Raw genomic sequence first — 18,293 nt, 5'->3', positions numbered from 1 at the left:
ATGAGTTAGCGACCGAAAGACAGGAAACAATTACAACTGAAAGCGATGTTTTCGACAAGACTTCACGCTGTATGAATGATGTTAAACCTACCTTCTTTGGATGTGTGGTATTACGAGTTGATCAAGTCTACAGTATGAAAGGAAGGCTCGAAAAAGTTGCAGGTACTCCATGGGCAGAGAAGGAGGGCTTTGCAACCCTGTATTATGTCACGTGAACAGAACGGAACAAAAAGTAGTGCACAAACTGAAGTATTCTGCTCTTTAGTGGCACATAGCTGCACTGACAGTGCATATAAACGGATATGTGGGTACACGCCCTTTCCGGCCCGAGACAATACTTAGCTGTATGTCTATGTGATGCTAAACATGAGTTCTTTTGGAGCTAAAGAGCTTTGTACACCCAAATGTTTATCTTGCTACTGGTATTTGTGATAATTTTGCTTGTTGCTGTCACGATATTCTTGCCAGCAGTGGCTGGTGTTGCCAAGTACAACTTGGAGCATAAGAGGGAAGCGGTCGATGAGTATGCCCAAGAACACAGTGGTTTCGAGGGTGAGTACATACCACCGGATGAACTCCAGAAGAGGGATGAGGATCGAAAGGCTAAGTCGGGCAAATTTGAAAAGATAAAGAACGCAACCATGAGTGATTTGCCCTTGAAGTTCAAGGCTGATCTGCCGAACATCCGCAAGCGCAACACCACCCAGAAGTCCACTGGGCAGTTCGATCCAGAAGAGGTTTATAAGAGAAGAAACCCGGACACCTACGACTACGATCTGGACGATATTATAAACGAGGAGCTTGAGAACGATAGAAGAGAACAAGCGAAACAACCGGCCTATTACACCAACGACCCTGCGGAAAGGCAGAAGAGACTGGAGGAGTTGATGTAGGCCTCTAATGAGGCCTCTAATGACGAAAACGATACCGGAGTAATATGAAAGAAGAACTAATTTTACAACCGCAATGGCCCAACGATAAGATCTGTATATCAATTGACTAGTAATGCATAGTTCTGCCTGTAGACTCGCCAGCCGCATTATATATTCGCCTGGGCTGTGAGTATGGCAGTGTCTTCGGTTATCTGGCTGGATACTTCCTCCATTATTGAAGACTCGGAAGTCAGAGGAGGTGACGACTCATTGTCATGGTCAGCTTCATTCTCTGACGAATCATTGATGTCATTGTCATGACTACTGGCATCGCTGTCTTCATCCTCTTCCATGTTGACCTCGTCGCTTTCAGCGTCTTCCTCTTCCTCTTCCTCGTCTGCGCCGAAGTTATCCCTTGGATCGTTTCTGTCAGAAAGTTCGTAGAACAGCATGAATGTTCCCTGGGACATCAGCACATCTTTCTCGGTGCAGACTCCAACAGTCTCGTCGCTTATCCGCCACCATATCCCACGGTACTTACGGTAGGATATATAATGTCCATAGTTGTGTGTACCGAAGTGTGATATCACCGATTTCAAGGAGTATATCAGTTCTGGCGACTTGCTCTTTTTGAAGGACAGTCGAGCGTCAGTGTTGATGTTGTTAGGCTCTGCGATATAATCGCTCAGGTCAAGATGAGCGGGAAAGTTCACCTGTGCACCATTCTTGCGCACCATGTAAGTCTTTGGATCAAATACCGAACGGTTAACATGGATGGACAGCAAAGGCGGTGGTCTCGAAAACAAGATTTGCTTAACCTTTCTAGACTTCTGAACCATGTTTTTGGTATGCAGTTTCGAGTAGACGTCATCGTCAATGATCGGCTTTGACAACTCAGAGTTGATCTCTTTGATTCTTTCCTGAGTCAAGAGTCTCAGTTTTTCGTTAGTCATGGATTCGACCTGAGATTGCAGAACTGAAGATACCTGCACCAGGCCACATCTGTTACACTCGACACCGTCAATTACTTCAGGCTGAATCCAATCGTTCAAGAGCTCATGAATATCATAGCTTGCCTTATTCGAGGGGGGTAGGTTCAGACCAAGTCCAGATATCACTGAGTATCTCAGTCCTCCCATTTCACCACACGTAAGACAACCAATCCTCTCACACTGTAGACCGTCCACCGGCGTCACCAACTCCATGGGAAACACTTTCTCTGGGTCCTCAAAATTGGGGTCTACTTGCGATGATGGAACGTATACAGTTCCCAGGTCTCCCAGTCTCTCGGATCCGTACATCATGGAGTCTGTCTTTGAAACAAACTTGGGTTTCTTTATGGATTTGTCCGTTGGATGCAGCTTTTGAAAGTCTTTCTCCAGCTCTTTCATGAGCATCTGGTAGAATTCCTGCGCATCCTCTTGGTTGTAGCCCAAAAACAGGTGTCGCTGGGGTCCGTTTGCCAGACTCTTGAGAAGCGATTTGGTATTGTAGGTCACATTCTTGTTGCCATGCTTGTCATTCAGCTTGTCTAGTAGCTGCTTCAGCGAATTGCTGAACTTGCAATCTGGGTTTCCCTCGCAGAACCCGAGGAAATCCATAAGTTCGTTCGACGATGCCAGCGACTGGAGAACGGAGTTCATAAAACACGTATTTCCATCGTTCACGAGACCACCCACGTTTCCACCGAGTTCGTCCGCCTTTTCGTAAAGCTTCAACAGCCGGGGGTCTCTTTTTGAGCCTACTCTGAAGCCTCTTAGGTTGGAAGAGATCCCGTCCATGATGTTTCCCAAGGACTTCCTTATCTTAGTCCGTTTGGAGCCATCAGAGCCATCTTCGGCGGCAAATGCAGCAGTATTTGTGGAGCCGACAGATGAGTGGCTGGTGTCAGAGTTGACGGAGGCTGCCGAAGACGACGAGCCCTCCGAAGACGAAGTGTGCCTCGGTAACTGCAGTGAGCCAAAAATCTTGGGGAATGTGGTATAATATAGCAGAGCAGTGGCAGGACCAACCAGGAGAAGCAATCTCCAGTTATCCCTGAGAGTCTGAGCCGGAGAAGACGACGACGGCGAATACAACAGCCCGAGAGTGCTAAAAAACCACGTCTTGGAGATCAGCAACACAAAAACGGCGGCAGTAAGGGTTAGAAGTGAGGATTTCAATGCGAACTTGCCAAAGTTCATCAATGAAATCTAAATATAAGAGGTCAATCAAACACAGAAAGACCAGAGATATGAGAGCGGTTGATTGGTTATGCAACACAAGAGCTCAGCAGGTACAGATCAAGCAATGCAGGTTTTGGTTCCTGAAAAAAGAAGAGGCACCAACGAAAGAAGGGGCGTTGACTTCACAGTTTCAAAAACTTTCAACCCTCAAGTGAGTCTGGTTGAAAAAGAGGTTCTTGAAGGGTCTCGTGTTGTTGGTTCACACAAAATTTAGGTTCTATGTGTTGGTGAATGCACTACCACGAACAAAGACGGACCAGGCATAATGGAAAAGGGCCATGACATGAACTAAAATAACTAGTTTTCAAATTGATTACTCAACGATACACAAAATAAAGAGAAAACGTATCAGTTCAATTGAACTGTTTCTGAGGGTACATCATATTTCCATAGGCTTGGTAGTGCATGTTGGGCGGAGGTCTATCTCTACCCCATCCGCACTTCATGAGTCTTCCGTTGATATTGGTGCCCGTCAGTTGAACTATGGCTAATGCGGCTCTTTCGTGGCTGTCGTACTTCACAAACGCACATCCTCTATCGGGATAGAACTTGAAGTCGACGATATAGCCAAAGTTCTGGAGCAGGCTTATCAGATCGTTCTGGGTGGTGAATTGGGCAAGGTTACCCAGATACACCGTTGTCTGCCATAACGGCGTCTGTCTCAGCACAATTTCGTAAGTCTGGGGCGAGATTGGAGCCGATTGTGCATACCTCTCGTTTCCTAAGCCCTGCTGAAGCTGGACCTGGCTGACGCCTAGACCGGGCTGTTGTTGAGCTTGCTGCTGAAACTGATACTGCTGTTGCAATTGCTGTTGCAAATGCTGTTGGAACTGGTATTGGTGCTGCTGTGGAATCTGCAGCTGTTGACTATGCTGTTGTTGCTGCTCTCTATGAGAAGCCCAGTTCAGCCTAACTGCACGACCACCAATCCATTCGCCGTTCATAGTTGCCAGAGCACGTTCGGCATCACCGTGGTCCGAGAACGAGACAAATCCATATCCTCTGGATCTCCCGGTCTGCATGTCCCACATGACATGAGCCTGGGTCAAACTAGGGAAGGAGGAGAATGCCTTGGTCAAAATCTCGTCGTTGATCTCACTGGAGAGATCCCCAACAAAAAGGTTGTACGAAGACTCTGTGGACCTTGTCTGCTGGGACTGGAAAGCCCAGTTGATCTTTATGGGAGAGTTGGCCAAAACTCTTCCATTGAGAGTCTGCAAGGCAGCATCTGCTGCCGTATGATCTGCATAATGGACGAAGGCATAGTGGAAGCCCTGACGGTTCTTGTCGTAGAGCAGCTTCACGCTTTGCACAGGACCTTGGACCGAAAAGAGTTCAACGAGCATGTCCTCGGTGATGGACTTGTGCAAGCCACCAACATACAGGATTTTGTCGGATATTTCACGACCACCCTCAATGGCATTGGCCGGGGCTATGTTCGATGCCTGGGACGTCAATGAAGTTGAGGAGGTTGTGCTAGCACCCAAAGGGTTCAGCAATGGGGGTGTCTCGGAAGAGTCTTCTGGCAGGGACTGGATTTCTTGCTCGACATTGTGCTCGACTTCGTGCTCGGAAGTCTCCACTTGGTCAGATAACGCGGACATGATTGATCAAAACTTGCTGCTTTTGGGGTACGGGTGAATTGCACTTGGGATGCTGGGATGGAAAGGGAACGATGCAAACGCCAAAAATAAGGTATAGGACAAGAATGAGCAGGAAACCAGAAATTCAAAGCAAAGCGGACTTAAAAGCAGAAAACACACAAGGGCAAAACTTTTGGAAACAAACAAGCGTAGATCTGGTGATCTGAGGTGGTGGGGGTGGACCAAAAAGGACTAAAGGACTCAAGGGCTCAAGGGCTCAAGGGCTCAAGGGCTCAAGGACAAGATCGAGAAAACAAAACAACAACGCAAGTCGTTCGTTAGTTGGCGGCCTGGGAATTTCCTCCTTGTTGTAAGTTCAGCCCGCGAACGTGAAAGAGAAACAACTGGGCAGCAAGTAGAAAAACCAAAAAAAGGTGATAAAACCAGCAGCGCAATAGAATTAAAAGATCTAAAAAAAAGCAGGCTAGAGGAAAGGCAAATAAAAACCAGGTGGCTAAAGAGAGTGTGTGTGTGGGTGTAGTTAAATCAAAGGAGAGAAACAACGAAGGAGAAATAACAAGAAGGAGGAGAAGTATTTGAGGGTGGGTCCGGGTTTAAAACAAAAGGGGAAATTTTCTCAGTCAAAAAGAGTTTAGTAAGGGGGACCCATAGGGCTGAATGCCGCTATAAACAAAGGTGGGGTGTTTTATAAAATAAATGTAGAAGAGAAGTGTTATTGTGGCAGATGCGCAAATCTGGCAAGGTGTCACAGAAGTGGATGTGACAATGGCCTAGGTCTAGGTCCATGTTGGTGAGAGTGTTATTTGAAAATGAGCGTGACAATTACGAGGGCCAGGCTCGAGAAGGCCAAGAAAAAAGGACGGGTTGCGCCGTATCGAGTAAGGATATAGCCCAATTCATGCTTACGGCACATGTGAATCGTGCTCTGGAATCTGTGTGGTCGAGATCCCAGCTCTGATGCCTGCACATGGTGTTAACGTCTGGTCCGAACAATAAGCTACTTGCTTTCAGACCCAGATCCCGATCCGGGCCGCCTGTTTGGGTTGTGCGACTTATCGAGCTTAATACAGATCCCGCATGGCTCGAGCTGCAGGTTGGCTGTAACATCGCGCAAATCGGAAAAAGAGGCATCGAGGAAATGGCGGGATCAGACGACGACCAGTGGATGGAGTAGTCACAGGGTCTGAATTTTTTGGTGATGGAGAAAAGGATCTGCAGAGCAAACTCTATTTAATAATACTACCAGCGGTATATACTATGACTCGGTATGACTCTCCCAGGACCCCGGGGAGCTTAATGGGTCTCTAAGCCTGCACCGATCCGTAACACGGTCGTTCCGCAGCCCTTCGAACTGGGATCAGCATTGTTGGTGCCATCAATTTTTAGCTGGTTCTGGCTGGATTCGCAGAAAAATGGATCCATTTGGAGCTTGTGTTTCAAGAGTACAGATTTAAAACGGCCTTAAGGTCTGAGGGGCATAAATGGAGATGTTGGAAAGGACGCGGCAGTTTGGACCAGCAGCAGTTCTGTTTCGGTACTCGAGACCTTTGGACCCACCACCGTAGGCACCGGGGAGTGAATATTCGATTTGTTTGCTCACATTGTGCAGCCCATATTTGAACCACACTTATTATCAAACCTAAACTGCAGGCGAACAACCAATCATTGGCTGTCTCCTGCGACTTCACATTCGGTTACGCCCCTACCGAGAGATCACCTCGGCGTCCACCCACATACAATGGGCCCTGCTGCCCGCTTCCTACACGGCGCTCTCCAATCAGCTACGCGTTGTCGAATTTCCTGTTTAGACGTTTCCCGTTAAGCTGCAGCTTTATTTTTTTCTAAAACCTATTTCCATTCTGGGTAATGAATGAGCATTGAAAGTCTAAATAATTTCTGCCATGCCAGATTAGGGTGCATTACGCGTTCACGCGTGGGGAGTCTCAATTATAGTATGGTACACTCACAATATACAGGATACAGCATGCAGTATACACCATGTACCACACCCTTTCTCACTGAACGACTGACTTCTTGTCCTCGATCGTACCAATTACCTCTTCGTTCAGTCTCATCGCCATGATCTGCTCTCTCCTCGAAACATTCCTCGTTCCGTTCTTGATTTCCAGCTCCTTTCTCTTCTGTACCTCCAGATCCTCTTGACGAGCCTTATCCCGCATGGCCCTCATCTCCTTGAGCTCGAGATCGTGTCTGGAGCGTAGTCCCGCAATCTCCTCGTTATACTCTTTGAGTGTTTTGAACTCCTTTTTGGTTTCCAGTGCAAATTTGTCAAAGTCGACTGGCAGTTTCTGTACCAATGCCAGCTCCACCAGATGTGGGTTTCTCTTCTCTTCGGCTATGAACTTGGACTTGATCTGTCTCCTCGTCCTGTACGGGAACAATTGCGATATCAATCCGAAATCCGTTCCCCATGAACTTAACGCCTTGAAAAACACAATGTCTTCGTCGCGGGTCCACCTATCCGCAAATTTCCGCTTTCCATAACTGGCTGAAGTGATCAGATTCTGGTAAGGGTTGTCATTCTCTCTCTCCCTGTCATCAGCTCCTCTAGACTCGTGCCTGTCAACATACAAAGAATCCTCTTCAACCACCACCGTTCCGTTGTGCATTTTCAGTTGAACCGCACCAGAACCACCGCCGTTCGCATCAGCTGCGGTTTTGCCTTCCATGAGATCATTGGCAGTTTCACGCTGACCTTCTAGAATAGCATTTCCAGAAGAACCATCTTCCAGAATAGGCATCCTATTCTGCCTAGCCAGTTGTCTTTGCTGACGGTTCTCGATACGACGCTTCATCCTCAACTCGTCACCCTTTTGTGCTCTTTCAAAGTTCTCCGAAACTTTACCAATGGGAATTATGGGTTTGCAGAGCTCTTCCAGCGTGATCTGCTTATCGTCTATCACGAAGTTTTCCAACAGCTTGTAGTTGGCCTTACTGGAAATGGTTTGGAGCGAAGAAATATCGCTGATAACCCGCGATTCGTCCACCTTCATCTTGGAGAATTTCGCGAGTGAAACTCTCTGCAGTTGATTCTTGTCGGGATCCATGTAGTACTTGACCTGCTCAGCTAATTCGGCTGGCGTATAAACTATATCCTTAGCTCCATCCACCTGCGTCACATCACGAGTTCCACCAGAGTTTGTGCTGGCTGTCTGTTCTGCGTGTAGAGCCGCCTGCCTCCTCGTTCTGCGTGTTATCCTTCCTGATTCGGGTATCACCTTTTCCGACACTTTTGTTTTCTTCCCTCCATGTTCAACCTCTGTTTCCGCATTTGCAACGGTCTCATCACCAAAAATGGCATTACTGCTTCTCTTGGCAGACGTTATGACCGACACAGGCGTAACAGGATCGATTGCCTGGCCCTTAGAACCCTTTCTCATAGCATATACAGACTTTGAGACTGATGATGATTTCCTTCCTGGTCTTCCACTACTCGTAGCTGAGGGTGCATTGGGGACCGAGGGAACGTTGATCTTGAACGGCTCCATATCGGTGGATGGTCTCTTCAGCAAACCAGCTTTCAACCCAGACGAAATGCTAGAAAGTCGTCTTCTTTGTATGTTCTCAGATGAAACTGCAGCAGGCTGGTTAGACTGGCCGGATATTCCGCTTGCGAACGAAACCGTCTTAAATTGCGGCATCTCAACACCTCTCTCGTTCTCCTCGATGTCTTCATCTCCATCATCTTCATCGTCCTCGACTTCACCACTTGGCTGCGCAACTGGCTCGATCGATGCAGGTCGTGTCGAACTTGGTGTTTCGGTATCTGTAAGAGCCCTACTGGCCTCCCTGGAAAGCGCAACCGACTTCCTTTGAGTGTTCTTCGGAACAAATCGAGTTCCCGATTTCTCTGATGAAAAGTTAGTACCAGGATATCACAAACAATTTATCATAATCAACAAAACAAGTACATACTCACGATACTACTCATATCGATCCAAATATAATCCTTGCACACGTGTGTATATACGACTACTTGACTTGATGTTGTAACTATAAACATTCTTTTTTTTGGGAGCCTCCTTCTCATCAGCCACCCATCACACCAGCCACCACCGCCACGTCAACAATCTAATCTTTTTTCGTGGTAAACTGAATAAATTTCAAGCTCAGCCAGACCACAGCAAATCGTCAGCTTCAGATCCTAGAACGCTGCTAAAATTTCAATTATGAGTGCTTCGCTTGTAAAGACCTACAATGCTGCTGAATGGGTGCTGGGTCTCACGAGTCTGGCCAACCATGGAGTGATAGCTTCTCTATCTGATGGCTCACTTAGGTTGTATGCAAGTGACCCAACGAGGTCTAGTTTGGACATCTCTCGGGTTAAAGCTCACACAGAAAAAGTCAGCGGAATACGACTGGTTGATGGCGAAAATCTGATAGTGTCTAGTGGGTCCGATACCGTCAAAGTGTGGGATTTGAGAAGCTGGAACCAAGGGCCTGCCATCGCGTACAAGAATGATAGAGATGTGGAGTTCCTAAGTGTTGGGGCTGGTCATGGCAAAATTGCAGCTGGAACCGAGCTTCAGCGACCAGATGCTGAACTCTATCTGTGGGATCTCAGATCTACAGTACCTCTGAGAAAATTTGTGGATTCTCATCAGGATGACATAACAGAGGTACGCTTCCACCCTACCAACCCCGAGGTGTTGCTTTCTGGATCCACGGATGGCTATGTGAACATCTACGATCTCACAATTCCGGAAGAAGACGATGCTCTCCATCAAGTGATAAATTTTGCATCCATACATTCGGCGAACTTTTTGTCCAATAATCGAATCTACACCCTATCGCATATGGAGACTTTCGCCATACACGAATTGAATGACAAGTCTGACGATAACAAAGAACCCAAACCGGTTGAGTATGGAGATATTCGTGAAACATGGGGCTGTGAGTATGTTGTGGACCTGTATCCAGGCTTCGTCGCCTGTGGATCCAGCTCCAAAAGCGAATTGAAGCTTTACAAGTTTGATGCCACGAAGGAGAAGGTCCGTCGCAAACATCCGGTGTTTCTTCCGGGGGCGCACGGGGATGAAGTAGTGAGATCTGTGCATGCTACAGACGGACTAGTGTTTACTGGTGGAGAAGACAGCAAGCTGAAGGTGTGGAAAACAGAGCCTGCATTCACCACATCTGAGTCGTTTTTCAGTTCGGATGAAGGCATGGAGGTGGATAGAGAGATTTCCCCCAAAGAAAGTGCCAAATCCCAAAAGCATGATTCTGATACTAAGAAGAAGCACAAAAAACACAAAAAACACAAACATTCTGGTGAAAGGTTTAAGCCATACTGAGCTTGCAGTGCAGAAAGTTTCAAGGTGGAGTGCCATATAGTAAGCTGCCGTAGTAAGCCGCCCAATTGCCATAGCAAACGCAGTAAAACTTGCCAAGACTGGATATAAGGTATAAAAAAATTATGAACATTCATTTCCGTCCAATTTAATGGCTTCTTATATTTTATCCGCTGAGATTTACCAGCCCAAACCGCTTCATGCTACTCAGCCATAATGAAGAAAATCCTATCGTGTCCGACTCAGCCACTGAATAAGGGAGATCTGAGGCCTGAACGGTAAACACCAAGTTTAGAGTTATCGCCATTTCTCAGGCGAACTGGTCTTTTCGGTATCCAGCTTGAATTGTTGAAATACGATCGCCTCAATTCCCGTACTTTGAGGCCGTATCAACAGACCAATGCCGTCCGCTCCTCCCCCCAATGCCTACGCACCAGGGACGATCTTGACGGTTGGATCTCACCAGGTCAAAATAACCAAATATCTGTCTCAAGGTAAGTTTTCGGAGTTTTCGAGGTGTCAAGATAGAATGTGAGATACGCACATTTTGCCTTCAGTTACTGACCTCGCTTTACAGGTGGATTTGCTCATGTGTATACGTGTGAAATTCAGCCAGCATGGCACAACACAACGGTTGCGTGTCTCAAAAGAGTCGCGGTTCCAGATAAAAGAACGCTAAACCTTTTGCGGGCCGAGGTTGATGCAATGGTAGGTATTGAGAATTGTGTTTTAATTGGACTATTTGGGTTACTAACGAAGACTGCAGAAACGACTTCAGGGCCGCAAGTACATCGTCTCATACATAGACTCCCATGCCTCTCGGATGAGCTCGGAGGTGGGATACGAAGTTTTCGTTCTGATGGAGTATTGCTCAAGAAATGGGCTCATTGATTTCATGAACACGCGACTGGTGAACAAGCTTAAAGAGCCTGAAATCCTGCAAATCATGGCAGAAATCACAGAAGGAGTAGCTGAGATGCACGCCTTGCAGCCGCCATTGATACATAGAGATATCAAGATCGAGAATGTGTTGATAACTGGTGACGGGATTTCCAAGGTATGTGATTTCGGCTCTGCCGCTCCTCCTTTGAGGCCTCCCAAGAATGTGGAGGAGTTTCAGATTCTACAGGACGATATAATGAAACACACCACTCCTCAGTACAGGTCTCCAGAGATGATTGACCTCTACAGACGTCAACCAATTGATGAGAAGTCAGATATATGGGCTCTGGGTGTCTTCTTATACAAACTGTGCTACTATACCACACCCTTCGAGAGCAACTCGATCAACGGAAACCTCCAAGGAGGCGGAGGGGAGATGGCCATTTTGCATGCGAGATTCCAGTTCCCAGCATCACCAATATACAGCTCGAGATTGAAGAATGTCATCTCCAAGTGCTTGCAAGAGAATCCAGCCCATAGACCGAACGTCTATCAGCTGCTGGAGGAGATTTGCAAGATTAGAAACGTTCCGATTACCATGAAGAACTTCTACTTGGACCGCAAGGTTGCAACCAAGTCTGAGCCATCAGCAGCTCTTCCACAGCCAACAGCTCTTCCAATTCCAACTCTGCGCACCGCAAACGAGGAGTATAAACCCGTGATTCCCCATAGAAGTCATGTTCCAACCACTTCTGAAGGCTTTGCGCTGCACCGCTCCAAGTCCGCAAAGGCGGAGTCTCATCCTGGTGATCCGTTCAGTGGTCTTGGAAGATCCAAGGGAATGCTTTCGAATAAGTCGCAACCAGAAATTAACAGGATAAGCATGTCGGGTACCACAGGTTCGGCTGATTTGAACAACAAAATAAAGGATTACATTTCTGGGATGGACAATAACGGGAAAGTCATGACCAGGTATGTCAGCGAAGATAGTATAACTGATGATGGGTTCACAAGACCCCATCTGCCTGTTCAGCGTGTCAGGTCGCCAGCGTTTGAGTCTTTGGACAAGTTTGTGAAGCCAACATCGAGAAACTCCAGCAATCATATGAGACCTTTAAGCCTATCAGCCAGCGAATTCCGCAAATTGCAGCCAGTTCACAGCAGCTCCAATTCTGCATCAATGAAGCAGATAATGACAGGGATTACGCAAGAGGAGACTGTCGAATTTTCACCGGAACTTGACAGGTATGACCGCAGCAGACCGCTTTCGAGACAGAGCAGTGGGAAGAGCTGGAAACAACAATTAACCGGGGAGAGCATAAAGGCCCTGAGGAATGTCACTGGTGGAGGAAGACACAACAAGCGTTCAAGTATAAGCAGTATCAAGGATTTGTTCACTGGTGGGAAGAACAGAGATGGTACCAGGAGCAACTCAAGCAGCAGAAATCCCAGCTCATCGCTGGTTAAGGCTCCTCCCAAGCCCAAATCCAGGGATTCTTCCAGGAATATTAGCTCTGATTCTCTCCACGAGCTCTCGGATAACGCGCCCGAATTCTCTTCCAGTAATGAGATGCTGAACAGGGTTGTGGAGGAAGAAGCCAAGCCAACCGTCAAAAGATCTTCTTCGATTCAAAGACGTGTTCATATGCTTTTAAGCCGTAAACAATCTCCTCCTCCTGCCAAAACTGCTAAAGGTTACGGAAAGTTTACGGATGATGGAGAAGAAAAGCCTGTTGAAAGATCTGTTAGTACAGAGATGCCTCCCCCATTACCAAGAAGCAGAACAGTCGTGAGACCACAAATTAAGGTCTCTCTTGAACCTAGAGTTCCTCTACGCAGATCACTTGTTACACCCCCACCTGTTGAAGTTGAGCGTAATGTGTTTGATACCCCGTCATCAACCATGTCATCGACTCTTACTGTCTCATCAGCTTCCCCAAAAAAGGCTCCGCCACCAAAGCCCAAGAAACCTTCGCATTTGAAGTCACCCACTCCAAACAAACTCCACCAAGAGTTCACCTCGTCAACCACCACGTCGTCTAGTCGCAGAAGCAGTGGCTACGGAGAGGAGCTGCAAGTCCCAATGGCATCTGCTTCGTCGAATAAGCGTTCAAGCATAACGAGCGACTTTTCGGTGGGCGAAATTGACGATTTAGAGAAACACTTTCAAGAACGGTTCCCCAGTGCTGTATGAATATTGTTCCACAAAACACTTGGTTAGATTTCGCTATCTTCTCATTATCCGGCATCAAATCAAAACTTCAGTTTCATGCTTTAAAGATCCTTTCCCTAAACAGTAAGTGTAACCGGCAAATTTCAGCCGCACACACCCTCGATGGGGTTCGCAAGAGTAATGATTTTTCATCGCTATGACACCCAGTTGAATTTGTCATACAGTTGATTTGAACCCACGAAGTTAGTGAAAATCAAATAAGAATGTCATCCAGAGCATTGCGGAGATTAGAGAAGCAGAAGCTTGAGGACGAGTTGGCCAACTTGACGATGCAGGAGAAAGGCCAGCCGAATCACTCTAACGAAGACGAATCATCAGAGGAGGAACAAATCCAACCTCATAAGGTAAATGCGTTTGCATTTTTGAAGGAAGAGGAAGACGAATATGAATCACTTGATGAAGAGGAAAAAATTGGGTCCGAAAATGAAGCTGGTAATGCCAATCCTGATGCTGTCGAGGAGACACCTGGAGCGGTCAACTCGAGCGACGAAGATACGTTCTACGATGCGAAAGAGGACATTTCCGCAACCGAATCAGCAAAGAAGAAGAAAAGGAACAAAAAGAAGAAGAGCCGAGCTCGCAAGAAGGCCGCGGCCGTTATTAGCGGAGATACATTCTCCACGGGTAAGGCTAGTCAGGCTAAAGGTCTTGACCAATTGGAGGATGTGGAAGATGAAGAATTCTCCGAGACCCTGGGCCATTACTACGAGAATTCACACAGATTAACATCCAAAGCTTTTATTGAAGCCGTTTCATTGCTACAGTTTGATCCCAAGTTCCTGGATCCAGATAGAGAGTTCAGGAACCTGTTCGGCAAACTGCCTGAGGAGATCATCGATGATGTGGATTCTACTTTGTCAGGATCTGTAAGTCCCGAAGTTTTGGCCCAAATTAGGAGAATGGCAAAAATGGTTCGCGGATGGGGTGGAAAGGACAGAAGGTCGATACCAGGAACCATGAGGAAGTTAGTGCTGACGAAGATTCGTGATGATTGGATACCTACTACGAAGAAAGACTTCCTGATGATGGAGCTGAATATTCAGAAAGTCCAACAAATAGCAATGGCAAGAGATGCTTCAGAATGGCCAGTTGCTATCAAAGCTGAATTGGAAGCTGAAGCAGCTGCTGGAATACAGTATTTCGCATTTGAGGGAAAGACTCAGTTTGATACAGAGTTCTTCATTACGGTTGCTATCCAGCCAGATCACGAGGCTCTCATCAACTTGCTACAGAGATCTCCATATCACATAGAAACATTACTCCAGGTTGCCATGATTCTCTACAGACAGGGACAAAAGATACAGAGCAGTGCTCTCGTTGAGCGTGGGCTTTTTGTATTTGACAGGTCCTTCAAGCAGAGCTTTGCGGTAGGATCGGGTCTCTGTCGCTTGCCATTTGAGTACTTTCTCAATCGTCAGTTCTACTTGTGTATTTTTAGATACATTCAAGTTCTCACGCAGAAGTCTACATTTTTCACTGCGTTGAACTACTGCAAGCTGCTACTCAGTTTTTCACCAGAAGACGATCCATATGGGGTGAGACACTTCATTGACTTTTATGCTGTTCTCGCGGGCCAATACCAATATTTGATTGATTTTGTGAACTCGCCCTTCTGCCAGGCTAATTCTGACTGGTTTGTTCCCTCTTTGGCTTACTCGGTTGCACTTGCGCATTTAAAGCTGGGTGAGAGTGAAAAGGCTAGACAGGCTTTGACCCTGGCATACCTGCGATACCCATACATGGCACACATGATTCTTGAAAAGGTTGGTTTGGCTGCTGGAATTCCAGCTTATAAAGGTGATGTTTCCAGTCACACTTCTGTTGCCACTGCTGCCTATCTGGTGCGTGCTCATTTAATTTGGGACGATGCGGCCTCAAAACAGTTTCTTCACGACGAACTCATGAAACTCATTACCACTATCAAGAAGTCCGCTTCAGACTCCAAAGACCAGCCAATACCTGATAATTTGATCAGATATGTCATACTTTCTGGAGAGGATTCCGTAATGGCAAAAATTCCGAGACAATTCTTCGACGGGGACGTTTTTGAATTTGACGTTCTTCCTCCCACCACTGAGGAATCGGAGACTATCTACTCTTTCATTGACCAATCTCAAATAATGCTATAATTTAATATACATGGTGAATGCTAATCTTCCGGTACCGGTATATGCTTTGAAGAGGATTCTTCGGGAACGTCTGTGTCTTCTTCCGATATGTCCTCTTCATCGGAACTGGAGTCCGTATCTGAGCTTGAAGAGCTGTCTGATGATGAATCTGAATCCTCACTCGAGTCATTATCGGTCGCGTTTTCTTCACGAACATTGAATGAAACCGTATCAGATTCAGTCACATAGAAATCAGGAAAATCAATAACTGTTTTGCCCTTCAATACCTCCATCAAGGTGCAGCTGCCGTCCAACTTGGTGAAAGTGACATTCTTGGGATGTTTTTGGTCTTTAAAGTAAAAATGCAACTGTTTTCTTTCCTCAGCTTCTCCATTTGTATTCTCACCCTTATCGCTAACTCCCAACAAACCTAAAGGTTTCAATGGTACCGAATCGCCGAGAAATGCCGTTTCGTTCAATCTGTGGGTGATTGCCTTTGCCGTGACATTTAGCTCTTCGTCCACCAGCAGCCATTGGACAGTCCATGCAAACACGTTCTTCCGTTTATCAAAGCCGCTCTTGTTGGTCTTACTTCTGGACATACCAATTGGTGACCTTCGCACATTAACTCCTCGAGTGACCACCACTCCTTCAACATCATTCCGCTGCCCGAATTGGCGTCGCCTATTGTGGTCTCCTATGAACATTGCCCTAGCTCCAGTATGAGCATCGCGCTTCGAAAGATCTATCCGTCTTCCAACATCTAACAGAAAATTGTAGTCTCGCTGGATTGTCTCTGGTCTTATCTCAGGCTTTGGTTGGTACTTGGTTGGATCAGCTTTCCCAGAGCACTCGAACTGGAGTTTATGCCTTCCCACACATTTGGCACTGCAAGTCTTTCTCAAGCAAGCAGGACATTTGTACTTTACCTTCTCTAAATGACAAATGCAGCATTTTGCCTCCTCTTCTGACATTGCGAGCGTGAGTAGGAATAACTCAAAACAGAAGCTGCATAAGAGCAGAAAAATTTGAGCCTCACGACAGGGAACAAGACGCTGCCAATTATTGATCGTGTCACCAAGCAGCCAGGGAGGGCTGCATGGTTGAGCTGGAGGACCACCAAGATGACACTTACGTGCTACTATCTAGCAGCAATCGAGATAGTTTCAAACCAAAATGGTGAGTTTTTTTAGGGATTTGATTGTTCTCGTGTTCTTATACTAACTTTTCTTCCCAGTCTGGAATCCAAACTCTTTTGAAAGTAAGTTCTTAGAGGTTGCCATCTGCACCACACTACCAGACCATCACGTTGAAGATTGTCATTCTGAAGATCACATTTCTAACCAATTGAACCCTCAAGGCGGAAAAAGAAGCCCACGAGATTGTATCTCAAGCCAGGCAATGTATGTATGATATGCTTCTATGCAAGAAGGACCACTTACTGACCCCATACCGAAGATCGTGCCCAGAAGTTGAAGGCTGCCAAGGCAGACGCTGCGGCAGACATTGACGTCTACAAGAAGAAGAAGGAAGCAGAATTGAAGGGATACGAACAAGAGGTGAGTTAACATGATTGCGGCGGATGTTTATCTAGCGAGAATTCCAGAGCTGAATCCGTCCAGATAGCTATAGCGTGGCCAATGCCGTTTACTAACACATCTGCAGCATTCCGGTTCGAACAAAGCTGCCGAGGAGGCTGCCGAAGCTGCGGTTGAGTCCGAGTTAAAGGCCATCAAGAAAACTGCAGCTGAGAAACAGGCTGCCGTCGTGAAGTTGTTACTGGAGGCTGTCACCAAACCAACTCCTGAATTGCATATTAACGCTGCCTAATCAGTTAATTGGCATCTGATGGAGTACATTTAAATAATCAACTTTTAGAATCGCAAGGTTTCAGAATCAAACCGTGAAAAATGTCCACCGCCGTATTCGAACGGGTTACACAGAAGTGTGCGAACAAAGAGACCTGCAGTAGGAATTGTTGGCAAGTCGCGATGACAAGTCGCGATGACGATGGAACAAGACAACTCTCTTCATTCTTCATTCTTCATTCTTGCTCATCACGTGAAAGACTCAACAGAGATTGGAGTCAATTCTTAAAGACCATTCTCAATGGCTCTGAACTCGAGTTGGAAAGATTCGTTGCTTACTGCTGAGGTGTTCTCCCGGAAGTCCCAGTATGTGCTCGAAGAGATCAACAAGACAATGGTTCAGCTAACCAATCCAGCTTGGCTTCCTATACAAATTTCGGTCTCCTTTCTGGTGACTGTAGTGTTTCCCACGTTTTATTTTTTTTTAAGGAAATCGCGCAAGAGAGCAGAAAGTGCTGTAAAGATTGAGGTTATTGCTCCAGAAGAGGCCAAACCGCACTGGAAAGGTAAGAGGCTGAACCCTGTCTCCATCAGGAACCCGGATGAGCCAGCTTTTATCCAGTCTTACTGTCCAGCCACTGGCCAATATTTGGGTAAATTCAAGTCTTCAACTACTGAGGATATAGACACGGCCATTGCATTGGCAGCTGAAGCCCAACAGAAGTTCGCGTTAACTTCGTTCAAGGAGCGCCGGAAGGTCTTGAGGACTTTAAACCAGTTTATATGTGATAACCAAGAGATAATTGCTCGTGTGGCATGTCGGGATTCTGGCAAGACCATGGTTGATGCTTCGATGGGAGAAATTCTGGTTACTCTGGAGAAGATCAACTGGATCCTCAAGAACGGCGAGAAGTCATTGAAGACATCCACGAGACCTGGTCCTTCCAATCTACTCATGAGCTACAAAAGGGCTGAAGTCAGATACGAGCCTCTGGGTGTGGTTGCTGCTTTGGTGAGTTGGAACTACCCCTTCCACAATCTCATGGGCCCCGTCATTGCCAGTATCTTCACTGGAAATGCGTGCGTGGTGAAATGCTCCGAGAATGTGAGGTGGAGCTCAGAATACTTTATCAACATTGTCAAGGCTGCTCTTCTGGGATGTGGACATGATCCTAATATTGTTCAGCTGGTGTGCTGCTGGCCAGAAGACGCTGATCATCTAACGTCGCACCCGGGTTTATCGCACATC

General features: G+C 46.6%; 10 protein-coding genes across 10 annotated transcripts; 6 read left to right on the top strand and 4 right to left on the bottom strand.

Annotated features, from left to right (window-relative positions):
• Window positions 1-404: 404 nt before the first annotated feature.
• KUCA_T00000962001 (uncharacterized protein) lies at window positions 405-893 on the top strand (the record flags this gene model as incomplete). The annotated part of the gene is made up of 1 exon (XM_022605553.1): window positions 405-893. The coding sequence occupies one exon, from the start codon at window positions 405-407 to the stop codon at window positions 891-893; it is 489 nt and encodes a 162-aa protein (XP_022457010.1).
• A 146-nt stretch (window positions 894-1,039) lies between these two features.
• KUCA_T00000961001 (uncharacterized protein) lies at window positions 1,040-3,055 on the bottom strand (the record flags this gene model as incomplete). Its single annotated transcript, XM_022605552.1, has 1 exon — window positions 1,040-3,055. One exon carries the CDS (start codon window positions 3,053-3,055, stop codon window positions 1,040-1,042), a length of 2,016 nt encoding a protein of 671 aa, XP_022457009.1.
• A 395-nt stretch (window positions 3,056-3,450) lies between these two features.
• Window positions 3,451-4,701, bottom strand: KUCA_T00000960001 (uncharacterized protein; the record flags this gene model as incomplete). The annotated part of the gene is made up of 1 exon (XM_022605550.1): window positions 3,451-4,701. One exon carries the CDS (start codon window positions 4,699-4,701, stop codon window positions 3,451-3,453), a length of 1,251 nt encoding a protein of 416 aa, XP_022457008.1.
• Window positions 4,702-6,716: 2,015 nt separating this feature from the next.
• On the bottom strand, window positions 6,717-8,653 carry KUCA_T00000959001 (uncharacterized protein; the record flags this gene model as incomplete). Its single annotated transcript, XM_022605549.1, has 2 exons — window positions 6,717-8,572; window positions 8,638-8,653. 2 exons carry the CDS (start codon window positions 8,651-8,653, stop codon window positions 6,717-6,719), a joined length of 1,872 nt encoding a protein of 623 aa, XP_022457007.1.
• Window positions 8,654-8,891: 238 nt separating this feature from the next.
• KUCA_T00000958001 (uncharacterized protein) lies at window positions 8,892-10,016 on the top strand (the record flags this gene model as incomplete). The annotated part of the gene is made up of 1 exon (XM_022605548.1): window positions 8,892-10,016. The coding sequence occupies one exon, from the start codon at window positions 8,892-8,894 to the stop codon at window positions 10,014-10,016; it is 1,125 nt and encodes a 374-aa protein (XP_022457006.1).
• A 397-nt stretch (window positions 10,017-10,413) lies between these two features.
• On the top strand, window positions 10,414-13,089 carry KUCA_T00000957001 (uncharacterized protein; the record flags this gene model as incomplete). Its single annotated transcript, XM_022605547.1, has 3 exons — window positions 10,414-10,507; window positions 10,630-10,721; window positions 10,780-13,089. The coding sequence occupies 3 exons, from the start codon at window positions 10,414-10,416 to the stop codon at window positions 13,087-13,089; spliced, it is 2,496 nt and encodes an 831-aa protein (XP_022457005.1).
• Window positions 13,090-13,331: 242 nt separating this feature from the next.
• Window positions 13,332-15,257, top strand: KUCA_T00000956001 (uncharacterized protein; the record flags this gene model as incomplete). The annotated part of the gene is made up of 1 exon (XM_022605546.1): window positions 13,332-15,257. One exon carries the CDS (start codon window positions 13,332-13,334, stop codon window positions 15,255-15,257), a length of 1,926 nt encoding a protein of 641 aa, XP_022457004.1.
• A 20-nt stretch (window positions 15,258-15,277) lies between these two features.
• KUCA_T00000955001 (uncharacterized protein) lies at window positions 15,278-16,210 on the bottom strand (the record flags this gene model as incomplete). The annotated part of the gene is made up of 1 exon (XM_022605545.1): window positions 15,278-16,210. The coding sequence occupies one exon, from the start codon at window positions 16,208-16,210 to the stop codon at window positions 15,278-15,280; it is 933 nt and encodes a 310-aa protein (XP_022457003.1).
• A 150-nt stretch (window positions 16,211-16,360) lies between these two features.
• Window positions 16,361-17,066, top strand: KUCA_T00000954001 (uncharacterized protein; the record flags this gene model as incomplete). Its single annotated transcript, XM_022605544.1, has 4 exons — window positions 16,361-16,415; window positions 16,607-16,639; window positions 16,695-16,795; window positions 16,902-17,066. The coding sequence occupies 4 exons, from the start codon at window positions 16,361-16,363 to the stop codon at window positions 17,064-17,066; spliced, it is 354 nt and encodes a 117-aa protein (XP_022457002.1).
• A 279-nt stretch (window positions 17,067-17,345) lies between these two features.
• On the top strand, window positions 17,346-18,267 carry KUCA_T00000953001 (uncharacterized protein; the record flags this gene model as incomplete). Its single annotated transcript, XM_022605543.1, has 2 exons — window positions 17,346-18,124; window positions 18,189-18,267. 2 exons carry the CDS (start codon window positions 17,346-17,348, stop codon window positions 18,265-18,267), a joined length of 858 nt encoding a protein of 285 aa, XP_022457001.1.
• Window positions 18,268-18,293: the final 26 nt, after the last annotated feature.

This window comes from Kuraishia capsulata, genomic scaffold, assembly GCF_000576695.1.
Source record: "Kuraishia capsulata CBS 1993 genomic scaffold, Kuraishia_capsulata_scaffold_1, whole genome shotgun sequence".
NCBI classification, from domain to species: Eukaryota; Fungi; Ascomycota; class Pichiomycetes; order Pichiales; family Pichiaceae; genus Kuraishia; species Kuraishia capsulata.
The sequence above is the reverse complement of the archived record's forward strand: the minus strand, read 5'-3'. Positions and strand labels throughout refer to the sequence as shown.